The 23,820-nt window shown below is 40.1% G+C and overlaps 1 protein-coding gene across 1 annotated transcript in view; it reads right to left on the bottom strand.

Moving 5' to 3' along the window:
- METAP1 (methionyl aminopeptidase 1) overlaps window positions 1-23,820 on the bottom strand; it is a 49,222-nt gene that overhangs the window by 24,400 nt on the left and 1,002 nt on the right. The window contains exon 2 of the mRNA XM_065907051.1: window positions 4,631-4,682. Within this exon, the coding sequence (XP_065763123.1) occupies window positions 4,631-4,682 (52 nt within the window). The remainder of the gene's footprint in view (window positions 1-4,630; window positions 4,683-23,820) is intronic.

A 23,820-nucleotide genomic window follows, 5' to 3' on the forward strand; every position in this document is an offset into this window, starting at 1 on the left:
TTTAAAATACAAAATGGAAGAATAGACATCACTTTAAGCTAAAGAGGAATGGTGAAATGAGTGAAGGTGGTCAAAAGGTACAAAAATCCAGTCATGTGACAAATAAGTCCTGGGGATATAATGTACAGCATGGTGACTAAAGTTATCAACAACAACAGAGAAAGATAATCCAGTCTCACTTTCTCATTTTACAGATGAGGGAACAGGGTAAGTTTGGTTCACATAGGCAGAGAAATGTGGAAATGCTGCTTTCTAGTACAGTATTCTCTCCACAAAGCACGTGGTCAACTTGGGAGTGAAAGACCCTTGACATGCAATTGACAAGAATGCAAAAATACAACCAATCCATTCACACTATTTTGGAAGAAAATATAATTATAATAGTACTTATGAAGTAAAAGAATAGAGAAGAATAAGAAAAGAGAAAGAAAAACTCTACTACGCTACCAAATTTTAGGTATTTTTCTCCCTTATTAAGTTCAAGAAAGCCTCTGTGAATGCTAATGTAATAGGGAAAGCTGTTTTTCTTTCCAGGACAAAAATGGACTCTATTCATTGCCACTGGGGTCAAACGTTATAGTGAAGTGAAAGTGAAGTCGTTCAGTCGCATCCGACTCTTTGCAACCCCAAGGACTGTAGCCCACCCAGGCTCTAACCATGGAATTTTCCAGGCAAGAGTACTAGAGTGGGTTGCCATTTCATTCTCCAGAGGGTCTTCCTGACCCAGGGATCGAACCCGAGTCTCCTGCATTGCGGACAGACACTTTACCGTCTGAGCCACCACGGGAAGCCCCCAAACATTACAGAAAATAGTTTAAAACACAGGCCAACTGATAACCTGCTTTAGCTGTAATAGCACCAAGTGCTTCTGTCTGAATAATGAAACTCAAGAATAATTTTCACCAGAAACATAGCACAGAATAGCAATCAAGATGCAGGCTTTTTGCTTTAACATACTCCAAGGGAGAGTGCAGGGAAAAGGATGGCTGTAAAAACCTTTCAAAGCTTCCTACTGATCTGAATTCTGAACTGTCCATAATCAAATTTCAAGAGAATTCAAAGCAGACCTCAAACAAGCATTATAACCCAAAAGCTAGCTAGACAAGAATGAAATATGGCAAGTTCTTTTCTAATCTCCAGGTATAATTTACTTAGGGAAAGTCACTCTTCCAAAATAAATTTTACTTAAAACTATTTTAGGATCAATTTGATCTAAGCCCCTAAGTCCTACATACATAACAGAAATCCAATAAACAGGAATTGGACTGGGGGTCGGTAACAAAATTGCACACTAACTGCTCTTTTCACAAAGACCGTGAAAGCATAGGACAGCAGAAACAAACACTGTAAGCTGTCTTTAGAACATCAGCATGCAACAGGGCCAGGTAAGCTGCAGGTGGTGTCAGAGAGCACCCAATACGTACAAGGTCAGATCTCAATATTACACATCACATTCTTCTTTCTCTAAAACACGTGGCCTCCTCCAGTCAGCTTCCACAAAAAACTGCCCGTATCTAAGCTCTGCCTGGGACAGAATTTTCTGACCACAATCCTGACTCAGTTCTCCCAATAAACGACTGTAGAGCGCTTACTAATTACTGTCCATTTAACCCTCACAATGAACCCATGATTTCGGTAGTTTGGAGGTGAGGCTTAGTAATCCGTGCTCACAAAGCTTGGTGCAACCAGTTCTGAAACATTACCTCTTCCCTGTACAATCCAAGACTCAAGCACAATAGCTTGGGAGGGCAGAAGAGGAGAAGAAAAAGTATCATTTAGAGGTGGCTGGTTTGTTCTGGCTGCGCCACGTGGTCTGTGGGGATCTCAGTTCTCCAGCCAGGGACTGAACCCCAGCCACGGCAGCGAAAGCACTGTGTCCAGCTGGACCGTCAGAGAATTCCCATGGAGGTTCTCTTTTAAGTGAGTTTTTATATCATATTTTTGGCTATTCAAAAGACACTTGTCAAACGCGTCGACACAGCGACAGAGAAACTGAGTGTGTTAGTGTTAAGTGTAAAAGTGTAGCCTAACACAGTATTGAGATGTGAAGTGCTACAACTTACACAGATCAGACTAAAGGCAAATGCTAACACTACGTAAACTCTGGCAGTAGGTATGCGCAGGAAAAATGCACCCAAGCATCAGCATTACAGGCTTTTCAAGATGTTACAGCCAAGTGGTCTTCTTCCCTAGGACACATGAAAAATAAATATTGCTCTTTAACTCACACTTTCAAGTTTCCTGAGGCCTCATTAACTTCTGCAACCAAGAAATTTCCTCCAAGTCCAAACTATTTCATTAGCAAACTCTAGCAAAGATTTTCAGAAGAAATAATACCACGACTACACAACCTCTTCCAGAAAAAAGAAGGGGAGGAGACATTTCCCATTTTATGAGTCCATGATTACTCTGATGCCAGATCCAGTCAAAGATATAAAAGCAAATTACAGACCAATATCCCACATGAACATAAATACGAATCAGTCGTCTTCAATTAGAGATCAGTACACAGAACTATTTGCTATGTTGTCTCACTATCACTTCTTGGACTAAGTGAAAGTGAAGTCGCTCAGTTGTGTCCGACTCTTTGCGACCCCGCGTAGACTACCAGGCTCCTCCGTCCACGGGATTCTCCAGGCGAGGGTACTGGAGTGGGTTGCCATTTCTTTCTCCAGGGGATCTTCCCGACCCAGGGATCGAACCCAGGTCTCCCGCATTGAGGACAGACGCTTTAACCTCTGAGCCACCAGGGCTATCTTTTAAGACACCCTGGTTGCTTCCCAGCCCAACCCTATCTCTTATTTCTTTTTTCCCCCTATTCCCTTTCTCATTACTCATCTTAGCTCTGGAGATCATCTTTCCCCATACCATCCCCACCTCTAAGACTGTCACCCACTGTGGTTATTAGGGCGTGAGAAACACAGGACCTGAGGGCTGACTCTACCCAACACCACCCAAAGGGATCAAGAATATTAGGCTCACCCAGTGAACCTAAGCCCATCAGATCCAAGAGGGCAAAATCTGCAACATGGCATCATACTAAACTCCAGAGATATGTGTAAAACACAAGTAGTTTCAGTCCAATACAGTAAAAATTACTAGAAACACCAGCTGTTTAGCTGTCTTGCAGTATAAGTCATAATGAAATAGTTCTACCTTCAGACACCCAATACTGAAGAAACAGGCACAATTCAATGAGCTGGCAAACACTTGGGGAAGAGACTCAAATCAAGTTCTTTTAGTAGCATACTCTTTCATCTCAATCCTTCAGTTCCCTATGCTTTAAGTTCCTGGGTGTCTGCGTGGATGCTAAGTTGCTCACTCACGTCTGACTCTTTGTGACCCCATGGACTGCAGCCCACCAGGCTTCTCTGTCCATGGGATTCTCAAGGCAAGAATACTGGAGTGGGTTGCCATGCCTTCCTCCAGAAGTTCCTGGGTAATAAAATGTTAATAATTGGCTCAAAGAGCTCTAAAATTACCTAACACATCTGATGCACAGTATTTAAAGTATGAGTAAATAAAATAAAGTGGCAATAAAATAGAATAAAATAAAATAAAGTGGCATATTTAAACTTATTTCTATCCTTTAATTTGAGGTAACAAATCCTGTCATTTATGTTTTTTTAAACTCATTTACTCACAATCACTTTTCCTCATCTCTAACCATATTTCCTCCCACAATAGCCTTAGCACTTCCACTAAACACTTCCACTTCCACTTCACTTTATATAACCACAGAATGTCTTTTTAAATTTTTATTTCCTTTTCCTTCAAACGGTGGTTAAATTGATTTCAATAAGATTTGGAAGGTATATAAATATAAAACAATTCACCAAACTTTACTAAATCAGCAAATTCCTTAAAAATACAAAGTAGATGAACTAAAAAAACCAAAATCAGTTAAGTTGAAAAAGAAACCTTATACCAAGAACCATATACTGTCTGCCAGTCCTTCATCCATCAGGATGGCAAAGCTATAAGAACAAAAAGTCCTTGTCAATTTCCCAAGTAATTGTGATGAGTTGTCTTGAGCTAGCCACCCTAAAGGCTTAAATTTATAGGACCAATAGCCAAAGCAGGACAGCAATAGCTAAAAAAGCAGCCAATAGTTTCAGGTTGTGGTGTTTCACAGAGGAACTTCAAAAAAGAAAATTAAACATCAGGCTACAAGTAATAACATCAAAACACCAAAAGAACAAAATGATACAATTTTGAGTTAGACAAAGCAATTGAAATTGACACTAGACAAAAACAAAAGCAATCTGATTAAATGGAGCTCCCTTGCCCCTGCCTGCAACATGCAAATGCTTCAAGTACAGGAGAGGGAGGGCACCAGACGCCAAGGTCAGGACACTCTCTGGTGCTGCACAAGCCAATCCAACTATCATAGCAATCATCTTGTGTTTTCACGGTACATATGCAATACAAGATTAGCAAAGGTTATTACTCAGTCATATTTTACTTACAGGATTGAATACCACAAAGCACAAAATTGTCCTAATTCTAGCTTCTGGGATTATACTGCCAGAACACTCAAATACACACTTAAGAGAGCTGGAAGAATTCTTGTCTTCTGCAAGAAGTCACTTCTAAGAAAAATAGTATAGAGATGTGTAACTTTACTTACTTGCTTTCTTATGCAGTAACTTGTGAGTTGCCCAACTTCCTTTAAAACATTCCTAAAAAGAACAAACATGAAAATCAGCATCACTTTCCTTAATTGGAAACATTTCAGTCATAGTTATATTTCAATTTTATGTTATCAAATTATTTTGAAGTATTTGAAAAGAACCCTGAGCCAATGGAGCAGTCATAGACTAGGAGGAAAAAAAAAATAAGGAAAAATTTGCAGATTCCTTCATGATATAGTAGTTTGATTCCCAGTTCATCATATATCACTACTATGTTAGTATATCCCAACACAGATAACCATTTTCAAAACGAATTTTATATTCTACAGACAATGCAGTAATTTTAAATGCTTGTTCAGGGCTATATATAATATCTTATATGTCCAAATATTCAAATGCAGCTTGAGACTAGAAAGTGAACATCTTTAATGTTTAATGATACCATCTAGGCTGAGTATTCATTTCACTGTATCAATTCCTATAGTGCAATACTTCACTTTTTCAGACCACTGAATCCTTTGAGAATCTTGGGAAAGTAACCATTCTCCTCCACAGGAAAAAATCTATCTATGCATATATCTAAACATATAATGCACAGAGTGCCCTGTGCATATAACATGCACTGTATACTGATATGAATGAATGGATGTGTATGCATAGGTTTATATGTACATAGGTGCTGGGCATTTGGTAGTAAACAATACAGGTCCATTTGAGACAAATATTACATGGCTAATTACACAATTAAATACATAGTTTAATCCTAAGGAAGCCTATGGACTTCTGTGGTGGCACAGATGGTAAAGAATCTGTCTGCAACACAGGAAACCCAGGTTCGATCCCTGGGTCCGGAAGACCTCCTGGAGGAAATGGCAACCCACTCCAGTATTCTTGTCTGGACAATTCCATGGACAGAGGAGCCTGGTGGGCTACAGTCCATGGGGTCACAGAGAGTCAGACACAACTAAGCAACTAACACTTTCACTTTCTTAAGTCCTAAGGGCTAAAAAGTAAAATACACAGTGCTATGAGAAGAGGTAGAACACAAGAACTAAAGATAGAGGCAGGGGTCAGATCACGCTGAAGAGTCCTAATGATAACAAAAGCCATTAAAGGATTTTAAACAAAGGAACAACCTGATGATAGCTTGGTAATGCATCCCTGATCTCCATCAACAAATCCAAAATTAAAACTCCATCAGTACACAGAACGGTTCTGAAGAACTCCAAAACACTGGCTTTTAATACAGGCAATCCTTGCTATGCATAGTAGTGTAGAACCACTAAAAACCATTGTACAATCTGTAACCGTAAAAAGCAATCTTCAGAATCAACAGCAAAAATTTAAATTGTTCCATGACCTTTAAAACTTTTTGCCAACACATTAGAAACTCTCTTACTCTAGGTTATAAATATAGTAAATTGGAAAATTTGTTTAGTATACTGTAATTTAAAACATTAGATATGTTGAAAATTAGAGTATTTTACTTTTTTATTCAAAAACTTATCAGATGTACAGCAGAAACCAACACGATACTGTAAAGCATTATCTTTCAATCAAAAATAAATAAGTTAAAATGTTGGGGAAAAAAGCCTGATCAGGACTAATCTGAACATGTGTGCCGCCTTCTGAGTAACTCAGCAGATGGAGTGAGCATCTTTCTCGTGCTTGGTATACTTTCTAGGTTTGCAACCATTTCCACACTTTATCCTTTGCACTTTAAAAACCTCTGAGAGTACCTTTAACATAAAGCTCCTGTTGATGTCCCTGCCCCTAAGATACTAGTGATTCTTTTCATCACAACCATTTTCCTCATTTGTAACAACCAGCCTGTTTCTGAGTTCCTCTGACTGCTTGTCTAGAGTCTCTAGAATGGTGGGCAGTGTCAACATCCCCACAGTCAGCTATTTCTTCTACAATTCCATTTATGTTCCACTTAGGTTTCACATCCAGCACTAACACCTAAGCGTTTCTTTGCTGCATTTTCTTCTTAGCCAATCCCTTCTTTCAATGAATCACTTTTGTAAAGTGTCATATAAGTTTATCACTGGAGAACAAGAAAGCTAGGCAGCTACGGGCTCTGCTGTCTACAAGAGAACCATGCAACAGACGCCCAGGGACCAATCACTGACAGGCTTTGAAGAAAGTAGAGGGGCCGGTCGCCCACTAATCAAGATGCAGGGCTGTGATTTCCGAGGTCATCTGAGGAATGAATAGCTAGCGGTAAAGTCTCATGTACTTCGTGTCAGTACCCATGTGGTTGGGAGACTGGTTTTAACTAATCTGAGGTTAACTAAATTTATGCATATCAAAATTACAAAATAAGATCTTCCTTTATATAATTGTCAACCTGATACAACCTATTTATAAAGCTTTTCTAAATAGGTTATGTGGACAAAATACTTTTGCCTCACCCAGCATCTTTTTTTACCCTCACAGAAGCTGACGCATATTTCCTTAAATAAAATAACATCTCTGTCCCAACTGATTCAATTTAGAGAACACAGAAGTTTACATACCAATTTAAAGCAAGAAAGGGAGGGGGAAAGAACATAAGAGAGGAGAGGTAAAAGAAGCATTTAAAATGTTACCAAAACTTCACCGCCTACTTATTACTAAGGATAATACATACTTCATAAAGGGCTTGTAAGTAAGAACAACTTAAAACTCACATGCTTTTCTAAACTAAGTTTCAGGCAATGGCAAAAATCATGGGCTTTTGAGGTCAGCCCTGTACCCTGGCTTGATCACTTAGAAGCAGTACAACACACAGGAAAAAAAACCTTAATATCTCTTAAGTCCCACTTTCCTCAACTGTAATGTAGGGAAAACTGTGTAAAAATGCATGGTCAATAACAAGTGCTCAATTCTAATTATTATCCATTTTATTATTTTTTAAAGCAATTTAAATTTGGAATTTGAAAAGATGGTACACCTATATACCTTCAATGTGTGCATCAACCCTGCCCTGAATTCTTAGCTGATGAAAACTTACGGCCATCAGGCAGCTACCGATGACTGTGGGCTTTGTAGCTAACGAGCATCACCGTCCCCACTTCCCTCATGGCTCAGTCGGTAAGGAATCCGCCCACAACGCAGGAGACCTGGGTTTGACCCTGGGTTGGGAAGATTCCCTGGAGGGCATGGCAACCCACTCCAGTATTGCCTGGAGGATCCCAGGAGCCTGACGGGCTACAGTCCCTGGGGTCGCAGAGTCAGAACGACCGAGCGGCCAGGCAGAGCCCAGCATCACCGCTCAGGGAACCCGCGCCACAGAGGGGATCCAAGCGTGGGGACAACCCCGGGTTTGCACAGACCTTCCGGCCAAAACGGCAAAGAGCACTGAGAACAACAGACAGCCTGCCAGCTCAAGGGGTGTGAGCACAACCTGTGACTAACCTTTGGCAGGGTTACAGGCGGTGCAGACACAAAAGCAAACAGGAAGGCAGGGTTGGGTAAACGCTGAGCTTGGGAACTCCCTGGTGGCCCAGGCGCTGGGACTCAGCGCTTTCACCGCCATGGGGCAGGTTCCATTCCTGGCCAGGGAACTGAGATCCTGCTGGCCAGGCGGCATGGCCGCAGAAAAGCTCTGAGCAGAGACGCCAGCAGCCACACCGCAAAGGAGACAGAAGTCAGACTCACGGGCTCCGTGGCGCTCCGGAGCCCAATCAGAATGGACGGCAGGCCATCTGAGGAACCACGGAGCTGGCGACGAGTCTACCATCCTCCGCCACCAAAGGCACCAGGAGCAACACGGAGGTGAGCACCAGGGCACACGGAGTGGTCCAGAAGCCCTCCAGCTCTGCCTCAAGGAACAGAAAAGGGAGCCCGAGTGCTCAGAGTACAGTCCACCTTCTCTTCTCGTCCCCGTCCTCTCACACCCCAAGCCCAAGTGGTCCTGAGGCAACCCACAACATGAGCGTGTCGGGGCCAAAGTGCCGAGCAGAGGTATCTCTTCTCTAATCAGTAAAGCTGCAGTGCCGACAGGATGGGGCCAAACCCCTTTACTTTCTTCTGTCTGTGACCGCCTTGTCATTTGGCCCAGACAAAGGCACTGTCGCGACATACAGCAAAGGGAGGTACCTAAAACCCCACTGTTCTGGCCAGAGGACCAAAACCGAGAATCCCCAAGGAAGGCGCTCCCTAAAGGGACCCCATCAAGTTGTTCGCAACGCAAACCACTGATGTGTGTAGAAGAGCACTAGCAGAGACCGCCGTTCAGGTCTCAGGGACAGACGTGAAGGGCGCTGCAGAGGCTGCGAAAGCTGAACTGACGCTGGAACCACAGAAGGCAGGTTAGGACTTGGAGGCTGAATCTAACCAGGTTAGTTAAGTAAGTAAGTCAAGTCGCTCAGTCGTGTCCAACTCTTTGTGGCCCCATGGACTGTAGCCTACCAGGCTCCTCTGTCCATGGAATTTTCCAGGCAAGAATACTGGAGTGGGTTGCCATTTCCTTCTCCAGGGGATCTTCCAGACCCAGGGATCGAACCCAGGTCTCCAGCATTGGAGACAGACGCTTTACCGTCTGAGCCACCAGGGAAGCTAAAACTTAAAATATCAACATTCTCCACAAGACTTAAACAAAACTCAAGATTTCATAATATGCAAAACTTTCCACAGGGTACAATCTAAAATTATCCAGCATATAAAGAACCAAGACAATCTCAGTTTATAAGGGAAGTGAGTCAACAGACACCAGTGCTAAGCTGACACCAATGTTGGCATTAACTGACAGAATTTAAAGCAGCCATTATTAAAACGCTCCAACAATCAACCAAAAACACTCTTAAATCAATGGAGAAAAAAGAAAATATTCGCAAAGATATACAGAGACACCAAATGGAAATTTTAAAACTGAAAAACACAATGAAATTAACTGGATATATTCAGTGGCACGGGCTTCCCTGGTGGCTCAGCTGATGAAGAATCTGCCTGCAATGCGGCAGACCTGGGTTCCGAGCTGGGAAGATACCCTGGAGGAGGGAAAGGCTACCCACTCCAGCATTCTTGCCTGAAGAATTCCATGGATAGAGGAGCCTGGCCGGCTCCAGCCCAAGGGGTCACAAAGAAAGACTCAGATCCGACTGAGTGATTAAGCACAGCAGCAGCATCCAGGAGCATAATGGAGAGGACAGAAGAAAAACTCAGTTAACTTGGAAGACCAAAAGAAACTACCCCATTTGAACACAGGAAAGACTAAAAAAAAAAAAAAAAACAAAAACAGAGCCTCCGGACCAGTATGACAAAGACAAAGAAAACTACTAAGGATAAAGAGGAAAATTACATAATGATTTTTTTAAAAGGTCAAATAACTGAGATGATATAACAGTTTAAATTGTGTGTATCAACAGAGCTTCAAAATTATGTACATAAAGGAGAAAGTAACATAAGTGCAAAGATGAAACAAAAACCCACAATATAGTTGGAAACAAAAATCAACAACCACTCATAATAAAAACTCTCAGTAAACTGGAAGAGAATTTCCTCAGCTTGATAAAGATTATCTACAAAACGTGTACAGATTACAGCAAGTCCCCTATTTACAAACAAGTTCCATTCCAAGAGCATGTTTGTAGGTCCAATAGTTAAGTACCCCACTAACACAATCGGCTATACAGTACTGTACTGTAATAGGATTATAGTACTTTTACAAATAATACGTAAAAAACAAACACAAAAAATAAAAGATCACTTTTAATCTTACAGCACAGTATCTTAAAGTACAGTAGTACAGTACAACAGCTGGAATACAGGGGCTGGCCCCGAGTAAACGGGCCGCCAGAGTCACGGCCTGGAGGAGGGAGAGGCGCTGGGAGACGGCAGGGCTGCAGGACCGTCCGCAACAGCACACAGCGAAGCCGCAATTTCACGCATGCTTGACGTGGATGGCACAGGTTCTGGTTCCTTGACGTTTCCAATTCTATCCACTCTCTTAAAACCACAATCCAGCGATGTCTAGGCAGTAGCTCTTTTTCTTTCTCAGACAATCCGTAGCACTGGATGGCACTCTGCAACCTTCACGTACCCTTCTTCGTTTGGGTCCTATGCCTCAAAAACTAACAGCGCCTCCCGAGATAAAGCAAATCCCCTTGCCATTTCCCTTGCTGTGAATCTCTCTGGTTCTTCGGTTACTTCTTCCTCCTGTCTCTCTTGGTCCTTCCTCTGGGCCTCCGATTCCATCAGGTCTTCATCAGTAACCTCCTCATGTTGCACGGCAACAGTACTTCACAGCAGACAAAAGCACAGCCTGGAGTAGAGGATGCGTGTGACAATGTCCACCAGACACGTGAATTTAAACACAACTGGACATGTAAACACACGTTCACATCTTTGAAAGTTTGCAACTTTCAAGGGTTCGTATGTAGCGGCACTTACTGCACAGAAAGCTAAGTGAATGGAGCTGTACAAGGAAGGAAAAGTAATTCTACTGTAACAATAATACATCACACTTACGTAGCACCTACTATGGGCTAATCACTATTCCAACTACTTGACATATGTGAAGTCCTGACAGCCCTATGAAGCAGACACTACTTGTACAGTACCCATTTCACTGATGAGAAAGTTAAGCCACACTAAATGACCTGCCCAAGGTCACACAACTCCTAAGGGACAAGCAGACTACATGACTCAAAACCACTTTACAAATCAGAAGACAGCCACATGACAGGTGCGGAGTGTAACTGCCAAACCCTCTTCTTCATTCCAGGAAAGCTAGTGACAAGGCCTAAAACCAAATGATCAAGGCAGAGAAATATAACCATGCTCTTCAGAGATATGGAATTGAATGCCAAAATAATCAGTTTAAAGTGGTGGAAAGAAAACCAAATTCTGGGGATATAATGTACAAGATGATGAGTGTAGTTAACAATATTGTATATTTGAAAGTTGTCTAAAACGTTCTCATCACAAGGGAAAAAAACTGAAACTGTGAGGTGATGAATAATAACTGAACTTATGGTGGTAACTGTTTCACAAAGTACATATTATCTAATTATTATGTTGTATACCTAATGGGCTCCCCCAGTGGCTCAGTAGTAAAAAGAATCCGCCTGCCAATGCAGAAGGCCTGGGTTCAGTCCCTGGGTTGGGAAGATCCCTTGGAGAAGGATATGGCAACCCACTCTAGTAAGAATTCCATGGACAGAGGAGCCTGGCGGTTACAGTCCATGGGGTCATGAAGAGTCGGACATGACTTAGTGACTATACAACAATACCTTAAACTTATTCAATGTTCTGTCGATTATTTCTCAATAAAACTGGAAAAATAAAACTGGAAAAACTAACGCCAGGTTAAGAGATACCCGGTATTAGAATATTTGACTCTAAGCCACATGCATGTCTTTTCAAGAATCAAAGCCATATTGAACATAATAACTGGCATAATCTCTAAGATGTCCAGTGCACATATTTTTAGGTTCCTTTTCTACAGCCAGTATTTTAAGTTGAATGCCGTTTTCCAGCTGCAGGAAGATTCTATCTAAAAGACAAGTTGTTTTCTGAGTTAAGGCATTTTGTCACTTAGAGTAGGTTTAAACCAATGAACACAGCGTTAAGGCAATGTGTTTACACTTTCTGCTCACAGTGTGACCAACTGGAAAGCCTACTCTTTGCTCCACAACTGGGTGTCCCCCCAGTGGCCAAAACACCCAGTCACCTCTCTAACCTCTTCCTGGGGGGTGTCACCTCACGGTGAGCAAGGCTTGTCAGGCAGGCATCAGCAAAGACAGTCACGTTATTCTTTCTTTTCACATCAATCTCACATCCTTCCTAACGCTGTCGTTCTCTGTGACTCACCTCTTACAGTGCAACATCTACACATTCACCATTATTTGTTGACTGTTCCAAGTTTCTCCACTCAGAAGGTAATATTATTTACAACATGACAACATCCAAAAGTTCAATCATCAAATCTTCTTGAATTTTAAATAAACAAAGAATTTTTTATTTTAATTGCAAATGCATGCCATCTGGAGTATATCAGAGTAGGTGCCAAGTTTTTCTTTTTACCCCTACTGATCACAGAACTCCTGTAAAAAGAAATCTAGAACTCTTTAGTATTTAAACAGAAAAAAGAGGGGCTCTGACTGGGACAGGAGCAGGGAGATGGTACCACTCTGACCTATGCCCAGTTTCATACATATCGTATCTTGCAAAGCAATTAAGCTTCAATAATCAGATGCCCTCCTCCCCTCCATTCAAACCATACTTTCCTTCAAGAGTTCAGAAGATAACAACAAATGATTTTAAATACAACCTTTTCTGTAAAACGCCTCCTGTCCCCCAGTGAGAAATGACACATCTTCTAAACCCTTTACCATTTACTGCCTCTACAATTCAATTAATAATCTATTTCATGGTGATCTCTCTTAATTCGATTCTCTAGTAAACTGTGAACAAACTAAAATCAATATAAGTTTTTTAAAGGAACCATATTTCAAAATGCTTCTTCTTGATCGCCACTTCATACTGAGCAAAGTAAAAAGCCCAAAATGATGTGCAAAGACCAACGGTTAAGTTTTGGTACACCTTAAGTATTCATGGTAAACTATTTTCTTTTCATATCTACTCTGAAAAGTCATAGCTATGGAAAAACTGCCAAGATTTAGAAATAACCCCCCTTGATTTTATTTCAGGGGGAAAGAAAAAAAAAAACTTTCAACAAGATTATCAACTTATTTCTAAAAGAGCAGAACATGTTTTACATTTTTCAGACTACCTGGTGTTCTAAAGAACCTTACAGTGCATTGGATCAATGCCATATCATGTCCATCTCTCTCCCAATTAAAATTTCAATGTAGCTATCATCAACTATTAATAAACATGCTGAAATTCATCACATTCACTGAAAAGCAGCTATTCAAATAAATAGCCCTGTATTTTCCTCAGAGGATTTCAGAGTGTTTTGTACTGGTTTGTGAGACCTACATCAAATCCCACCTTTTAAATAGGAGGACTAATAGGATTATTCTCATTAAATAAACTGAAGAACTGTCTCACAAAACAGCTTACCTAGCTAAAGACTTGTATTTCAAAATATATGAATACTTGAGGAAATGAAGGAACCAAAGTGTTCATAATAAATACCTCTCAAGACATCCGCCATCCTCTTACTTGCTGAGGCCATCAAGTAACAAGGGCAGAGTCTTCAAAACCCCTGACAGCATCAGGTACATTCTGTACCTCCTAGTAATTCCTGAAGACTGAACAGTATTCCTTCCTTAGACCACAATCTCATTCTTCTCCCGTTTCTTTACCCGAATAGGACCACTCAAAACGCTTGAGGAACTTATTCTCCACACCATGAAGAATCAACCTGACTCTTACCTGAGCAACCTTTCCTTCCTTATCTCTGAAAAATATACCAACAACCTAACTAAACCAGGGTGAGAGCTCCCCCAGAGAAGGCCGCACTTTCCTTTCCCTTGCACGACCTCGTCTATCTGTTCCTGACACTCACGTTTACACCTTGTCCTCACAAGTTTTAACCTGTCCCTTCAGTCTGTTACAAACGCTACCTTCATAACGTGTCCACACCACCCCCATCCCAGCCCACGCCTAAAACAGGGCACGTGCATTTATCAGCGCTCCTCTGACAGCGCCTTGTCTCACTACCCTGCTTCCCACCTGTTTCACTGCACCAACGCACTGGCCACAGACTACCTGCTGAAACTAGAAAGGTTAAGTTTTCACCCCACTTTCTCTTTAACACCAAGAGCTGTCTACCAAGTTTTATGATATGGGGTAGTATGGTTCTCAGTCCTGAAAAGGTCCTCAAATCACCTGGAAAATGTTTCTTTTAAAATACTCATGCTGTTCCCCACAAGTTAAGCAGAACAGCGGTTATCAGGCTGGGTGGAGCAAGCAAAAGAGAGCTGTTTAATGAGCTGTTTCAGTTCTGCAAGATTAAAGAAGTTCTTGAGATATGTTCTACAACAATGCAAATATAATAAACACCACTAAAAAGTACTCGTAAAAATAGTTAGGATGGAAATGTCTCTATATGTTCTTTACCTGTAGAAAAAAGAAATTCATTTTTTAAAAAGTTAAGTTACAAAGCTGTATGTAATACAGAACAATGATTCTGGTTTTGTTTCAAAAACATAAAAACAACAAGTAACACATGAATGCTGACCATATGCCAAGCAGTGATTTAGGCAGTACTATATGCACCAACCCTTAATCCTCACAACTCTACAGGGTAAATTCTATTATTTCCCATTTAACAAATGAGAAAACTGAAGCACAGAAAAATTAACACGTTAAAAAAAAAAAAAAAAATAGATAATTAATGGCAAAGCCAGGTTTTAAATGCAGGCTCTCTTGAGACAGTTTCCATGCTCTTAACCTCTATGTAATAAATATATAAAAGTCTGATAAGATAATAAACCAAACTTTAACATACTCTTAGGATACGATCATGACACAGCTTTCACTTTAAACACTTCTGTTTTAAATTTACGCAAAGGCCATGCACTGCTTTTTTTAACAAAAAAACAAATGGAGGTATTTACATTTTAAAAAAATATCCTCAGTGGAACACAAAGTCTCTGGCCCTGCTAACGATCATCTTATTTCCTTATATTTCTGCACTCAGACTCTTCACCTCTGCAAGGCTGTGGTTATTGCTGTAACACACATGCCTCAGCTTGCTCCTACTTCCATAAACACCCTTCCCCCGGAGAGACTGTCCTCTCCTCCTCCCTAACAGACACCTTTTACTTACCTTTTTATTTATTTTTTCCAGTGTGCCCAAATCCATTTCTTAACCCCTCCTTCAGGAGGCCTTCTAGGACCTTCCCTATACCATTTTTCACCTTTTTACTATGCTGCTTTGAAAAACTGTCCATTAGCAGTTTTATTTGTGTCCTCCAGAGTCATCAGCAAACTTCCTTGAAGATGTCAGTACCTTTCTTCTCCAGGCAGGAACTCCAGCCAGTGGCTCAGTATGGAGCATAATGAGCAGGCAGAACTAGATTTCTAAAGACATTCCTACCAGAAACAAGGGCTCCTTGGAGACAGGCTGGATTCCAGATTTGGGACAGGGAAACTACAAAATAAACCTTATTTGTCTTGGGTCAGAAAGCTAGGGAACAATCAGAGACTACTGGACGAAGGTCAAAAGGATATAGAATCCACTATCCTTGAAAGGTGCTATGGTAGGTAGTTAATTACAAAGTGAAAAATGTACAGTGAGCTGGCAGCACTTCCTAACCAAGTGATCACATTTAGGAGCGCCTTCTGATGTAACAGAATATGAAGTAACAGAATCACTCACAAGTCCTGTCAAGTGAATCCTGACAGAACAGACAGGGGATAAAAGAACAACTTAAAGACACTACGAAGAAATAATCAGATAACCAAGAACATGTGCACTCTGCAAGACAACTGACTAGTCTCTTCAAAAGGCCAGGATCAAGAAAATAAAGATGAAAGGACTGCTCTATACTAAGACTAAGAAATGTAACAATCACATGCTACTTATGAGCTTTGAAAGGATCTTGGTTCCAAAAATTAACCAAAAACACAACTACCGAAGATGTTTAGGAGATAATTGATCAATTCAAATAGGATTGACTATTAGAAGATATTAGGGAATTCTTGGCAATATTCTTACATGTAATCATGGTACTGTACTAATAAGTAAGAAAGAATATCCCGGTCATTAGAAGATACATGCTGAAGATGTTTACATGTAACCAGGTAATGGGTATGTGTCATGTTGTCTGTGACTTAAAACTTTTCAACCAATACATATATAAATGTAATACACATAAGAACTCATAAATAAAGCAATTGGAGCAAAATATGTAGGTGACAGTATACTGCAATTAGTTACAAGACTCTTCTTTCAACTTTTCTATGTTTGAAAATCATCACAATAAAAAGCTAGGGAGACTCAATAATGTTATAAAATAATTAAAAGAAAAAAATTCCTTCTCTGTAACTTTCACTTAGCACCTCCAAGTCATTTAACTTTTTTTTTTAAGTACTTCCTGTTCATACAAGTAACCATAGCCTCTTGAGGACAGTAAATTTTAGCAGGTTTACAAATGCAAAAATAACCCAACAAATGTTGTTATTTATAAGTAACACAACAGGCAAAAGCCAAAACATCTATTAATGTCAAGTCCTAGCTAGGACATGGAACAATGTAAAGTTTCTCCTGATGGGAGAATAAGCACAATCACACGGGAAAAAAAATCTGGCTCAGTCAAAACAGAGCTGAATGCATACATATCCCATGATCCAAGAACTTTTCTCCTGGTTGTATACCCAAGAGAAACTCTTGCACATAGGCATCAGGAGATAGGTACAAGAATGTTTAGAGTAGTACTGTTTATAATAGTAAAAACCTAAAACAACCCAAATTTCCATCAACAAAAGAATGAATAAACTGATACATTAATTCACAAATACTATACAGCAATGAAAATGAAAGAACTAGAGCGACACGCAACAAGGGTGAATCTCAAGAACAGAATATAAAGAAAGTAAGTTGCAGAAGAATATGTTCAATGATTTATAAAACCTTCAAAAACATCAAAACTAAACAATGCATTATCTAAGGAATCAAATACATGGAAAAGCAAATGAACGATAAAGACAACTCAGAACAGGGAGTACCTCTACAGTGAGAGACACATAGGTGCTTTCTGGTTTTACTTGCTTCATTAATATATTCTTTTTAATAATTCAGGTGGTTAAGTACAGAGGCATTTACTGTACCATGTTTCTTTAGATACTATGGTTGACTTACTGTTAGTTTTTTATTCTATTTGACATCTAATAAAAACAAATGAGTTTTTTAAAAAAGTACAGATCCTGACTTTAAGGTACTTAAAAACCTCAATTCAAAAGCAATACTAAACCACATAATACCTCCATTTATATTTTCTTGTACATTTTAGTAATGAACTATGCAAGGTTATCAGTATTCAAATAGTTAAGCCCATCACTAGTACCAGTTAATGAAATAATCAGTAAGAAAATAAATGCCCAGTCAGGGTGGGAGGGCGGGGAGTCATGTCACATCTAAAATCTAATGGCACTTACAATTTACATATTTTACTGAATGATTTGAGCTCGTGGCTTAATTGATAAGGCAGGGCAACCTTCAGAATCAGATGCAAAGGGCTGCCCTTTTACACCTTTTATCAAGGCAGGATCAATTAATACAAGTTCTCAACAGAGATGGAGACATCTCTGTTGCCTGCCACTTTATGATAAGAAAATTGCTAAAGTCATAAAATCTCACATATACCCTACCCACTCTTTAGAGGCCTGAGCCTATGACCTAGACAAAGGCCACAGCAGCAGACCCCATGACAGTGATTTTAGGAATGCCTTCCAACAGACACCACAGAGCTCTGGTGTATCACAAAGAAATCCCCACCGAACCTGGCTATAAAACAGACAGGTTACTGGGGAAAAAAAAAAAACAGAACTTTTTTTTAAATAGAACACCTTAACGTGAGACCTATCCTCTCAATAATTTTAAGCGTCAATATAATTCACACTGTTGTAGGTACAATGGTAAAGAACGGATCTCTAGAACTTATCCATCTGCAGGACTGAACTTAAATGCCTGTTGATTGCTAACTTCCCACTTCCCCCTTCACCCATTCCACTCTTTGAGCCTAGGAATTTAACAATTTCAGGTACCTCATGTTAAGTGGAATCACTTGCAATGATTGGCTGATTTCTCTCATTCATGCTGTGACACACTGCCAATTCCCTTTTTTGTTAAAACTGCCTCCGGTCAGTTCAGTCGCTCAGTCGTGTCTGACTCTTTGTGACCCCATGAATCGCAGCACGCCAGGCCTCCCTGTTCATCACCAACTCCCAGAGTTTACCCAAACCCATGTCCATCGAGTCAGTGATGCCATCCAGCCATCTCATCCTCTGTCGTCCCCTTCTCCTCCTGCTCTCAATCGTTCCCAGTATTAGGGTCTTTTCCAACAAGTCAACTCTTCTCATGAGGAGGCCAAAGTACTGGAGTTTCAGCCTAGTATTTCATTATATATTTATGCCACATTTTGTTTACCCATTCATCTATCCATGGATATATAGAGGTTGTTTCCACAACTTAGCTACTGTGAACAGTGCACAAAACGAAAAATCATTTGCAATGAACAGTTGAGAGGAAATTTCAGAGCTCCCTCTCCCATGTTCAACTATTGCAGCTAAATACACACACTGAGAAAGGTGGGCCTAGCTAACAGGGTGTGTTAAACTGTTCTTTATTCAAAGTCAGACCCAAGGCTGATACCAATCAAAGAAAAAAAAAAATTTATAATTGTTGAGCTGCCAAAGCATGAATAAGCACATACTTCAGGTTAAAACTGAGTCAAGCAAAGTTCAGGATCAAGCAGAGAGGATGGTTATATCTATATTTTGTTTCATTAGAACTTTAACATGGAGAGAATCTCAACGGTTTTTCTATGGCATATTCCTGCCCATGATACATCTACTAAATGGATTTCCTACTAATACCAGAGACAACTCATTTATACAGGAGCCACCACGCTACGGATTCTCCCTCCTGTCTAGAGCTGGGTATGTGTTTAGCCATAGGCTTAGGTGTCTGTCATCCCCACCAAATTAACTAAGACCAAACTAAAAATTGTACAAGTATGCCAAACCTGAAAAAGACTCACCAAGAAAAAGGAAGAAAAAAATAAGTGACTAACACTTTTGTCACAAACTATATGAACAGTATAAGCTCATATCTACTTCCAATTGCCCTTCAGTCTCTAAAACGGTAACTCAGAGTTAAAGATTGGTTAAACCTTTGATTATCTACCAACCAAAGGATGTTTGCTTTTTACAAGTTCTACAATGAAAGTACAATTCATGCCAAAACTCCAACATAAGCATTTATAATACAAGCATGTCAATAAAAGGAGATCTCCATCCACCACCAGGAGGGTCTCAAACTAGTAATAATCCATTAACTACACTGTGAGAACTACCAGCACCTCAAGCTGGGTTCAATCCTTGGTTTATATACCAGCTCCACCATTCCTCTATACTCTCAAGTAATCAAAATGATTTAAAATTTCACAGGAACGTTTATTGAAAAGCAGTTAAACAGCAACTAAAAAATTAAAAAGAAAGTAAATTCAACCATAAATGAGTAAATACATCTATCACATAAAATATTATTCAGCCATTACAAACAATAATGTAAATGGAGCCACTACACACATTCCAAATGTATTACTTAAGACATAAAAGAGAGCAAATTCCCTAAGATTATATATATGATTGAGCCATTTTGATAAAAGTATATGCACATAAGTGTATGTAGAAATACATAAATGTTCTGTAAGACATCAAAAGACTTACAGAAATTATCACCAAGCAGCCCTTCACCTGCATTTTCTAATTTTTCTACAATAAAAGTTATTTTTATATTTAAGAAAAAAAAATCACAACTAGATATTGCTATCTTACAGCAATATCTAGAAACAGGGTGAGGTAATGTAAAGAATTTTAAGAAAATCCCTAGAAATGTCAGGAACTTTGTTATCAAAGGAGAAAGTGTTTTAGAGGACAGGGTTACATTTCAAAGACCTACATAGTGGAAGTGCAATTCTTTCCTCACTTTTCGACTCCGACATCCGAGATGCCCACCCTCTCATTTTCTTACTGAAGACCCAGGCAGTCACTTTACATGGCTGCTACTTCTTTCAAAGAACCAATTCCAAGAATTTGTTCAAAATGTTCATAACAAACAAGGCTCCTCCTCAAACACTGTAAACATTCCTTCTGGCTAGCTACAATGGTAGTAGACATAAGGCAGGTGCAACACTATTTATTGAACAGTGTTGAGGCACTTTGCACGCTCTTATTCACCTTCACCTCAACTATAAGGAGGGCATCATTAGCCCTCTCTTATAAAACAGGACACAACCTACTCAAGGACATGGTCGCAAAAAACCCAGGTAAAACTCCAAACCCAGGCCTCTTCCCTTTAAGTTCTAAGGCCTTATGAAGGGCTACAAATCACTCAGGTCCTTCTCTGCGGATCCTTTAACTACAGTCAAGATAAGCATCTGCCCTGGGGTGTTCACTAAGGGCTTGACAGCTCTTTGCCTTTCCTTCTCAGGCCTTTTTACTTTCATTTAATGCACTGAGTGCTTACTGTGTACAAAGTACTTACGAGAAATACAAAAATGAATACAGCACAGCCTCCATCCTCAAAAAACTCTTACAAACTCTTTGGGACTATGAGTAAACTACTAAGCTTTAAACCTAGTCAACTACTACCGAATAAGACGGATACAGCTATAAAGAAATACCATCAAACATCGTGAACTCCTGTAAAGCTCGATTTCAAATGAAATAGGTTTTACTCATTAAAAGACCAAAATGTGTCTTAAAGTTAAGCATCTTAAGTAAAAATATTTCTATCTTCTTAAGCATAAATACAGTGTAATGATAAAAAGCACTAACACTGATTAAATGTATTGCTACGCTAAGTGTTTCACTAATACATACAAACCCTGAGGTTGGTACTATTCAAAGCCCCATTTTAAAAGGGTGTAACACGACCTCCCTGGTGGTACAGTGGATGAGAACCCACCTGCCAATGCACGAGAAATGGGCTCGATCCATGGTCCAGAAGATTCCACAAGCCACAGAGCAGCTCAGCCCAGTGCACAACTACTGAGTCTGTGCTCTAGAGCCCGCGAGCCGCAACTACTGAGCCCGCAGGCTGCAACCAGCAACGCCTGGGTGCCCTAAACCCAGTGCTCTGAAGCTAGAGAAGCCACTGCAGTGAGATGCCCACTTGGCATAACTAAAGAATGCTGTTGCGCAGCAACAGAGACTCAGCACAAACAAAAATAATATAATTCATGTCAAAAAATAAACGGTTATAACAAAAAACCAAAGGTTACCTGCCTAAAGCAGACAGCTAGTAATAGAACTGTGATTCAGTTGTGACAGCTCACCTCTTTATTCTGGCTTCCCTGGTGGCTCAGAGGTAAAGAATCTGCCTGCCGATACCTGAGATGAGGGTTCCATCCCTGGGCTGGGAAGATCCCCCGGAGGAGGAAATGGCAACCTACTCCAGTATTCTTGCCTGGAAAATTCCATGGACAGAGGAGCCTGGGGCTTGCAATCTATGAGGTCCCAGAATTGGACACAACTGAGCATGCATGAATGTACCTCTTTATTCTGCCTTTCACTCAAGCATTTATTGACCACCTATTATATACAGAGCATTGTGTTGAGAAATGAGGAGAGGGCAGTGAGTTTATTCATGATGCTCACCTTCTGATTGAAAGATAAACAAAAATTAAATGATCAGACTGCATAAAATGTTATAAAGGAAAGAAGGTGGTGTGACAGGATAACTGGAAAAGGCTTACTTCTGTTCTCTTGTAGTTTTGTTCACAGCTTATTCCCAAAGACAAGCTGGTCAGACAATCAGCCTGGGGACCACAGAAGCAAGGAGAAGAGAAAAGACAGACCACTGCTAGTGAAGATGATCAGAGAAGTGGCAAGGAGAAGCCCCAGTTTCATCATAAATGTGGAAATTGGCTTAGTGATTGAACAAGGTCTCAAGCTGGGACTGAAAGAACATCTGTGATTTCAGAAGACAGGTGATATTCTGTGTAAAGGAACAAGTATAAATACAAACTCTGGTTAAAGCAAGAGAATAAAGCTGGACTCATAAGAGGTGCCCTGACTATGGGGCTAGAATACTGTAAGCAATGGTAATTCTATTTGTTATAGGTTGGGGAGAAGCACAGTCAGACTGCTATGCTAGGGGAAAAATAACTTTTGCATGAAAGGTTTTGCTCCTTTGATTTGTGTGTGTGTGTGTATGTGAGTGTGTGTTTGAGTGTTTACTTACAAGGTGGGAAACTACAGTAGAGAAATGAACCAAGAAAAACTGGTGAGAAATTTTAAAAACTTACCAAAGGAGGAAGCAACAGGAATGAAGAGAGATAGTTTCAAGCATCAGTCAAAATACATTCAACTACAGGCATAACAATGGAACAAGAAATATACCTGCAGAATCCAACATGAAATACCTACTGTACTAAATATACCCTGCGTGTTTTCACAAATGTGTTGGCATGTTCCCAAAAACCCCAATGAGCCAATGTCCTTTCTACTAAATAATACATGCCTAGGAGAGTATCACCTATCCTTGATGACTATAGTTTCACAGCATCTTTTCAGAATCTCAACAAGTGTCTGTACGTATTATTTCATTTAACATTACAAAACGACAACTAAATTTAAGCAAAACGTAAACCACCACATTGTTCTACTCAGAGAGTACATGATTTTCAAAAACAAACTACTGGATTTTCTTTTTAAGTCCAGGTCCCACACAGGCCTCAACAAATCACAGAATCTGAAAATTCACAGAATCTGAAAATTATTTTAAAGAAACAAAAGGACTCCGACCAGGTTCAGCATGTTGAGAAGTCCCAGTGCTATTTTTAGAAGGAGCAACACTTCTCCAAGTGTAACTTTTTCCAGATGATACTAACAAGGTCAAGGATCATATCCTATCTGAAAACAAGACCTGTACAACATTGCCAAGATCTTTTACAACGGCTTATCTTACAAGCGTTGGATCTCTGGAATTTCATTTTCATCTTCATTTCACATACAGCTTTATGTTTACACATTTTATATTTGAAAGTTACATTATTTGTGTTTATTGCTCATGTATGTTTTCCTTCTATTCGTTTGTGTGTATATATATATACACACACACACACACACACACACATATATATGTGCTACGCTCTACTGCCAGCCTTAAAAAAAAACTGCCTTTATTAAGATTTCACATTCATTGGATAATTTGGGTCTCAGAACAACCTTGTTAAATACATGAGTAAAAACTTCATCTTCCCCTCTGTACAGTGGTGGGACTGGAGCTCAGAAAGATAAACTTGACTATTTCAAGATCTCACAGTCAAATGGCAAGGACAGGGCCCTGTCGGTGCCTTTAGACTCTTTGTGCATGCTCTCCTCCCCGCAGGACACGACCAATTTCGTACTTGAATACTCCTGTGCCTCTCTTCAACAAAACTGGATTGTAACTAAAAGCCGTACAAATGCCGCCAGGCCAAAACTCTGAGCGTCTAAATGCAGCCGGAACACTAGGGCTCCTCAGTAAACAAACACCAGCACACGTTTCAGTCCGGAC

This window comes from Muntiacus reevesi, chromosome 16 (genome assembly GCF_963930625.1).
Source record: "Muntiacus reevesi chromosome 16, mMunRee1.1, whole genome shotgun sequence".
NCBI lineage: Eukaryota > Metazoa > Chordata > Mammalia > Artiodactyla > Cervidae > Muntiacus > Muntiacus reevesi.